The sequence below is a fragment of the Bubalus bubalis genome, chromosome X (genome assembly GCF_019923935.1).
Source record: "Bubalus bubalis isolate 160015118507 breed Murrah chromosome X, NDDB_SH_1, whole genome shotgun sequence".
Lineage (NCBI taxonomy): Eukaryota > Metazoa > Chordata > Mammalia > Artiodactyla > Bovidae > Bubalus > Bubalus bubalis.
This window is the reverse complement of record NC_059181.1, coordinates 142,342,351-142,350,819: the sequence shown is the minus strand read 5'-3', so window position 1 is coordinate 142,350,819 and position 8,469 is coordinate 142,342,351. Positions and strand designations below refer to the sequence as shown.

Genomic DNA, 8,469 nt, shown 5'->3' with positions numbered 1-8,469 from the left:
GGGGATACCCAGTGCCTTGGTGGGGAGCTGTGGCTCATGGAGGCCTACTGTTTGTGGAGGTTGGGAAAGTCAGTCATAGGCCCCCGGAGGCACTCTGGCCAGAGGGGAAGCCTCACTCTGTTGGCTTTCATGGGTAGGCACTGTCTGGGCATCTTCCTCCTGCCTGGTTGGGTGTGGGGGGCAGCAGAAGGGCTGGAATGGGCCTCCCTGGAGGGGCTGGGCAAGTGGGTGCAGGGAGCTGAGAGCTGGACGGGGTGCAGGGTGTAGGCTCAGAAGCAGCCTCAGGCCCAGGACAATCATGGGTGCCAAGAAGGAGACCCAGAGGCAGCGAGAACACTGGGCCAGAAGCCACAGGCTGTGCCTGGGCCCAGATGCTGAGTGAGCCCTTAGCTCAGGGTGGTGGAAGTGAAGGAGCAGAGCAGGAGGTGGCAGGAAAGACACAGCAGGAGAGGTCTGGCTGAGACCAGAGGCTGACGCTAAGGAGGGAGGGCAGACAATCATCTCTTGGGGGGGCCGAGGGTGCCCAGATAAGGGCTGGGGAGGCTGAGTGCTCTTCCTCCCTGCCTGGGTAGGTGAGTGCAGGTGTGGAGGTGGGGTCTGAGCTGGATCCTGGTCTAAGGGTGGGCAGAGTCAGGAGGCAGACAGGGAGGATGGGGAGCAGAGAATGAGTCCCTCCAGTGGGGTGACAGGACCCTCAGGGAATGTCAGGGCCAGGCCTTAAGATCTGCCAGTAGCTCAGAGCCTTGGTCCTGTCGTGGGACTCTGCTTCAGCACAGGTCTCAGCCACCCCACGACCTGATGTTTCTGTTTCTGTGTGCAGAAGAGGGCCCTACCTTCCTTCCTCTGAGGTGGGTGATGTGCTCCTCTGCAGGCCTCCCTCCCCTAGCCTCTGACCACCACCCCCCGTCCCTCTGCAGCAGTCTCAGAGTCCCCACCCCAGGCCCTGTGATGGGACAGCTTGAGTCTAAGGTGGAGGGAAGGGAAGCTGGTCTCTGGTCCCCAACATTGATCTTCTTCAAAACTGGGCATCAACCTGGCTGCCAGGGAAGCGATGGGTCCCTGCCACCTGCTGCTGCAGAGGGGCCTCCGGGTGACACAAAATGATCTGCAGACGGTCCATTTCACCTCACCTACCCCAGCCCATCCTTGGGGTTCAACTGAATTAAGTGCTTTCTAACACCAGGCTTTAAAATAAAGAAAACGCTTAGCTGTCTGGTTATTCAAATAGTTTGTGAATGGGACAAACTGGGACAATCGCTACCTCTTAGGCCAGGCCCGTGCTGCTGACTTCTCATCACGGGAGCAGCGCTCAAGTCAGGGCCTGTCTCAGAGCATCTTCTGAACAGGCCACCATCCCTGCCATGACCCCACCCACTTATAGCCCTCAGGATGCTCCCCTGCCCCAGCTTCTGGCCACCAGAGTAGGGTGCGCTCACCCCCAGCCCCTCTCCTCCAAGGGGGCACCACACCAGAAACAAGAGGCCTCCAGTTTTTATTTTATTCAATTCAAAGAATATTTTTTATTAACTTAGACAGACACAAGATTTGACAACACTGGAAACAAGAACATTTCTCTGACCAGACTGCGCTGACTGGTGCAGAGTTCATCACACACAGAAAAGGAACAGTGGTCTTATTCAAGTCAGTGATTGTGTGTAAGCTCCACTGCCTGAAAAACAGACTGCAAATAAAGTGCAAAGAGAGCAGCAGGGGCCCAGTCGGGAGATGAGGAAGAGGTGGGAGAGCAGAAGCAGCAAACGACTCAAGATCAAAACGGTAAGAAGAGCAGTGGCAGGAGCACGTGCTGAGGACGTGTCCCCGCCCCTCCCACGGCCAACATCTTCGGGGGCGGACAGCCCCAGCCAGAGCCCCACAAGGAGCGGGGATTCTCTGCAGGTGATGAGGGGTCTCTGAACCCGGGGCCCTGACTCCAACATACTTTCTCCACTTTGGGAAGCAGCCTCCCAGGGCCTAGGCAGCTCCAACAGAGCCACAAGCCCGGGAAGGACAGGGAGCCCGTCCTGCACTGCACACCAGCTAAACAGCTCTGCACCCTCTGCAGCGCATAGTCACTTGTGTGTGCACAAGCAATCACACACTTGTGCACAGGCACACACCCATTCACAAATGCACACTGACACGTGTATTCACACACTTACACACTCCCATCCGCACATTCATACACAAACATTTGCGCATTCATGCATCTGTACTCATACCCACACACTCATCCACACACCCCCTCACACACTCATACACTCAAACCCTCATGCATGTGCATACATACTCGCACATATATGCCCACGCACATCCCCACACTCACACATGCACTCAACATGCGCGCTCACACACACATTCACACACAGGCACGCACATATTAAGTAAAGACCCTCCCTAGTGCCCTCCTCAGGTCCTCTCAGGCTGGCCCAGGAAGAGGCTGAGGTTGGGGATCCAGTCACCCAGAGGGTGAGATCCGAACTTGAAAAGGGCACATTTACGCATCAGCCCCAAGGAGGCCCCTGGTCCTCCGCTCCTCTCCTCCCCTGCAGCCCATGTCACAGTCTCTTGGAACTCCAGGGATGAAGTCCAAAGGCTGGCAGTCTCCCGGAAGTGGTCCTGGAGGGACACAGTTGGGGTGGAGGAGGGGCCACCAGGACCAGGGGTTTCCAGGCAACTTGGCACAAGGGAGGAAGCCACCAGCGCCCTTCCGTCTGTGGGAATCTGCGGGGGGCATGTGGTAGCCCGGGTGCAGCCTCAGGCCTCGGGGTGAGGCAGGCAGAGCTCTTCAGCTGGGACCTGGGTGGCTGAGAAGGGCACATGGTGTGAGGCTCAGCCCCTCTGTCCCAGGGGCAACCAGGCTGCTGTGGTTCTTAGTCCCAGGAACTGAGGACCAGGACTGCGAGCAATCAGTGAGGGGGCAGATGTGGATCTGGGATGGGGGTGAGGGCCAGGGCCCTCCCGGCTCCCCTCAGTGCCGCTCCTGGTGCACCAGTCAGCAGCTCAGCCAGGACCGCTGCAGGCCCATCCAGAGCAGATGCTCCTGTGTGATCCTAGCAGGAGGGGCAGCCTGGAGACAGAGACATGGGGTCATGTGTGGGTCTCAGCTCCACCCCACCCACTTGTATCCCTTCCCTCCTATTACACTCGGCCCCAGGAGCCGGCCAACACCCCCACCCAAGCTGAGAGGCCGGTGCCACTCAACACCAAGGAACCCCTGGTTAAGCCTTGGGTGGGGCTTGGGTTGGGGTGGGGAGGTCTGACTGTGTGTGAGGACCTTGCTCCCCAGGGGGTTCTGGGATTCATCTATCCTGTGACCATCTCAGCTTAGACTGTCCCCTGGTTCTTCCCTGTGACTTGCTCTCACCTTCCCTACCACGGGCCTTTCTCTCTAGATCTCTTGGGAGCCTGTGCTCCCCTCCCCCATCCCACTGTGCCAGGTCTCCCAGAGACTGGGGGGCAGGTGGGGAATGCAGGCCCGGAGGCAGGTTCAGCTCCCCCACTTCTGATCTATGTGACAAGGGCAAATGTCTCCCTTCCCAGAGCCCGGCAGGTGGGGAGAACAGAGCTCCACCAGAGTGTCTCTAGCGCCATCCTTCCTCCCCCATGCCAGTACTGGATCACCAGGCCACCCCTCCCCTCGGGCTCTCCACCTGGAAGGCCCTGCCTCTCCTCGAGGGGTCAGGCCCTTCTCTTGGGCGCTCCCCAGGCAACTCTAGGGTCAGGGGTGCCCCAGGCAGGGATTTGATTCTCTTGACCACAGAAGGGGCAGTTCACCTTCTATAACACCAGTTCTTGCAAGAAAAACATGGGGACTTGAGAGTTGCCTCCTCACCCAAAGACGTCCCTGTCTCCCCAACTGTCGCCTACCCTACAAGCCTCTTCTCCATCTGCTCTCCCATCCCAGCCTGACAGCTGCCCTCCACTCAAGGAGACCCCCACTTTCCCAAATCCTTTGGGACACAGGGGCTGCTTGAGGCTGTCCAGGACTGGAGCAGCGCATTCTGTGGCACCAGGAGGGCACTGATAGGAGGTGGAGGGAGCGTGGCTGAGATGGGGCAGGGCTGGGAGGAACACGTCTTTCCCACTCTTCCCTGTCCCCTGATGCAAAGCTTTGGAAGGTGGAGAGGAGCAAGAGAGACAGCAGGAGCAGGCAGAGAGCAGTCCCAGAGACCCGCCAGGAGGAAGTCTTGTGAAGGGCTGAGAAAGCGACAGACCTGGGCTTGGGCCAAGAACACAACCATCCATCCAGGCTGCCTCTCGAGGGGTGGAGGACAAGAGGGCCAGCATCCGCTCTCTTCTAGGGCTTTCCAGGCCTCTCCAGGGCCATTTCCCTCTATTCCCCCGTGTTCAGGTGACACTACCGGGGCCGTGGGCCGAGGTGATCGGCTGATCCTCGGAGATGCCCAGGCAGCTGCCCCTCATCCCCATCTTGGATATATGACAAGGGAGTCCAGAGGGCCTGCATGCACCCTGCCTTGTCTGCTCTCGGCCAGGCAGCTTTCCAGGCTGGTTTCCTCAGGTCCCTTCCTCGTCTCCCCAAGCCGCCCGGCAGCCTGGACATCTAGATGTCATGGCCACCACCTCCCTCCAGCCCGCAAGTCCAACCTCTGGCCTCCTACCTTTTCGGTCGGGGTCAGTCATTCATGTTCCTACTGAAGAATTTCTTCCTTCTGCTCCCCCCTTCGGCCAAAGTGAGGCAACAGGTCGGCTGCACTCAGATAATTTTCTCGAGTTCGATGCAAAGGGCCCGTTTTGAGAGTTTCAGTGCAGTTCGTCACCGGTCGCGAAGTGGCTGGCCAGAGCCGGGGCTCGGTGGCTGCGTCCCCCGCGGAGGTCTAGGGCCCGGAGGCCTGATCCGCCCCTTCCTCGTCCCCCGGAGCGTCCTGGCGGCCCCCGGCCCAGTGATCCTTCATGCTGATGCCCCTGCCGTCGCGGCCGGGCAGAGGTAGTAGCCGGCGTTCACTCGATCCTCACCTGCAGGCGCACGTTGAGCATCACCGAGGCCACGATGTAGAAATAGGGGAAGTTCATGCGCAGACGCCAGGCCAGGTCGAAGAAGGTGATCAACGTGCGCGTGAGCCCCTTGCAGAAGGCACCGTACGAGCCGCGGATCGCGGCTGAGCGCGCCAGCCGCACTGCCACGCCCGACAGGGCCGCCGCTGCCGCCGCCGCAGACAGAGCCCCCGACGCCGCCATGGGCCCGGGCCGGCGCGGGCCCCGCGGACCGACCGCAGCACGAGCTGGCGGACAGGTGGACGCGAGGCCTGGAGCCGGGGGCCAACAGCAGTCGCGTCCCACTCCGCCCTGTTCCGCCGCGCCCCGCCTTCAGTCTCCCCTCAGGGGCTGGGCTCCCGCTGACTCCTCCGCCACAGCCAAGGCCCCACCTGAGCTGCCTAGGGACAGCTCCGCCCCCTCGCCTGCACGCACTTTGGCGACCGCCTGCGCAGCTCCGCCCCTAGCATGGCCCTGCCCCTTGCCGGGTACCACGGAGCTGCTGCCAACGACTCAGCCCCACCCCCGGTACCCGCCCCTCCGAGAAGCCCCGCCTCCTCCCGGACTCCCAAGAGAGCCGGAGGGCCTGAAAGCTTTTTTTGTCAAGGGCTGCCTGCCCTCCTGGGATCCTTTGGCAGAATGCGCTATTCTGCAAGGAAGGCCCACCCGGAGCTCTTTACCCGTTTACACCATCCCCTTTCCCTCACTGTCTCCGCAGAAAATCTGGCCAGCTAGCCACTGTACTTTTAATTCATGTTTTTTTTCTGGTAACTCTGCACTGTGGAATTGCACCAAACCTACATGCTCATTTTTCCCCCGTTCATGTGTATTTCGTGAATGCTCCTTTACCCCATTGTCCTTACCTTTCATCCCATGCAAATCCAATTCAAACTCCATGACATTTTCAGAATTATTGAAATGTGCTTGCTTCATTGTAGTCAGGACTTTCAAAAAGCCGTCTGCAAAAGCTGATTCATGAAGATTTCATCCCAGTTTTCACAAGGAGGGCTGACTAATTCCTCTCAGAATGCCTGTTCACAGTCATACTGAATATCTCTGTGACATCTGTATAAATGTTTAAGAAACCCAGCAGATTCATATACACTGATTGAGCAGTTGTCCTGGAGAAGAGAGAGTTTGAGAGGCACTAGGTTATTGGAGCACAACAATATAACCATGCATGAATAAGAATGCATAAAAAAAATCAGGGTAGATAAATGTCACATTATTGAACATCATTTACTCTGGTTAAGGAAGTAGGAAGAGAGACATACCTTTTGTCTTTCGTGTATATGTATGTATATCCATTTGTGTATCTGTAACTATTACTTGTATAATACAACAAAAATCTTTGAAAAAGAGGGGGCCATATGAATATAGACTTAAGCTACATAGAAACCTTTTTTTTTTTTCCTAGACTGGATCCTGCCTCATTCATGTGCAGAGCCTGTTCCCTCCAATCATTTCTGAAACCTCTTCTTGGCCACATCTCATTTATTTTTAGCATTTTATTTTGAAATAATAATAGACTCAGGGAAGTTGCACAAATAGCACAAAAAAGACCTTGTGCCTTTTACCCACGTTCCCCAGTGGTGACATTTTCTATAGATGCAGTATAATATTAAAACTAGGAAACTGACACAGGTATATTACTCTTGACTAGACTAAAGGCCCAATTCGGATTTCTCCATTTTTCTAACCTGCATTAATTTGTGTGTATGTGTGCCTGTATCGCTCTAGCAATTTTATCCCATGTCAGGATTCATGAAACCACCACTATGATCAAGATACAAAAATATTCCACCACCACAAAAGAACTGATTTGAGCCACCTCTTTGTACTTACTCAGCAACCCTATACATATTTTGTTAGAGTTTCATCTATTTCATTTCCTTTAGAATGGCTGTAAATGGTACTGTGTGCTTAATTTTGGTTTCCACATGTTCACTTTTCATATACAGAATGCAATTATTTTTAAAATTTATGTATTTGGCTGCACCAAGGTCTTAGTTGTGGCACACAGGATCTTCCATCTTCGTTGTGGCATGTGGGATCTAATTCCCTACCCAGGGATAGAAACTGAGTCCCCCTGCGCTGGGAGATCAGGGTCTTAGCTACTGAACCACCAGGGAAGTCCCTGCAATTGAATTTTTAATGAAACTTTTTATTTAGAGATAACTGTAGATTTACATACAGTTGCAAGAAAAAAATAGATCCCGCGTACATTTTACCCAATTTTCCACAGTTTTCCACATCTTTCAAAACTGCAGTATGGTGCAATATCAAAATCAGGACATTGACACAATCTACCTATCTTGTTCAGATTTCCCCAATTTACTTTTTTGTTTGTGTGTGTGTGTTTGTGAATTGTTCTATGCAGTTTTATCACATATGTGCGTTCATGCATCCACCATCACAGTCAAGATACAGAACAGTTTCATAACTCTAAGGATCCCTCATGTTGCCCTTTTTTTTGACCACACCCACTTCTCTCCTGTTCGCCTTCCTTAATGCTTCACAACCACTAACCTGCTGTCTATTTCTATAATTTAGTCTTTTTGAGAATGTTGTAAAAATGGAATCTTATGGGATGTAACTTTTTGGGATTGGGTTTTTTTTTTTTCTTTTACTTTGGAGATTGGCTTTTTCACTCAATCTGGGGCTTTTTTTCTCATTCTTCTTTGGAGAGTCATCCAAGTTGCTGGAAATGTCAAGTGTCAGTAGTTCACTGCTTTTATTGCTAAGTTAGTATTCCTTCGCATGGTTGCACCAGAATTTGTATACCTCCTACACAAGAAGGACGCCAGGGTTTCCAGTTTGGAACTATTAGGGATAAAGCTGCTGTGAATATTTGTTCACTGATTATTGCGTGAACAAAATTTTCTCTTTATCTGGGATAAATGCCCAAGAGTACAATTTCTAAGCTGTATGGTAAGTGCCTGTTTAGTTTCATAAGACTCAGTTAAAATTTCCAATGTGGCTGTAACATTTTACACTCTCAATCAGCAATTTCTGAATATATTGTTTCTCTACATCCTTGTCAGCCTTTGATGTTATGACTATTTTTAAAAATTTTAGCCATTATGATAGGTGTATTGTGATATCTTATTGTGGTTTTAATTTATATTGCGGTTAGCCGAAAAGTTAATTGAAACTTTTTGGCTAACCCAATATTTCCCTTATGGCTAATAATGGCGAAAATCTTTTTATGTGCTTATTTTCTATCTGTATATTGTCTTTGTGCATGCACGCTAAGTCGCTTCAGTTGTGTCTGACTCTTTACGACCCTATGGACTGTAGCCTGCCAGGCTCCTCTGTCCATGGGATTCTCCTGGCAAGAATACTGGAGTGGGTTGCCATGCCCTCCTCCAGGGAATCTTCCCTACTCATGGATCAAACCCTCATCTCTTATGGCTCCTGCATTGGCAAGTGGGTTCTTTAAAACTAGCGCCACCTGGGAAACCCCATATATCCTCT

At 53.1% G+C, this 8,469-nt stretch overlaps 1 protein-coding gene across 1 annotated transcript; it reads right to left on the bottom strand.

Moving 5' to 3' along the window:
- Positions 1-1,831: 1,831 nt before the first annotated feature.
- On the bottom strand, positions 1,832-5,436 carry LOC112582191 (small integral membrane protein 10-like protein 2A). Its single transcript, XM_025276532.3, has 2 exons — positions 4,620-5,436; positions 1,832-3,067 (listed from the first exon to the last, which is right to left on the bottom strand). The coding sequence occupies exon 1, from the start codon at positions 5,194-5,196 to the stop codon at positions 4,960-4,962; it is 237 nt and encodes a 78-aa protein (XP_025132317.3). The 5' UTR covers positions 5,197-5,436; the 3' UTR covers positions 1,832-3,067; positions 4,620-4,959.
- Between the last annotated feature and the right edge of the window lie 3,033 nt (positions 5,437-8,469).

Coding starts and splice junctions, on each gene's coding strand:
- LOC112582191 (XM_025276532.3), bottom strand. CDS start 5,196: ATGGCGGCGTCGGGGGCTCTGTCTGCGGCGGCGGCAGCGGCGGCCCTG.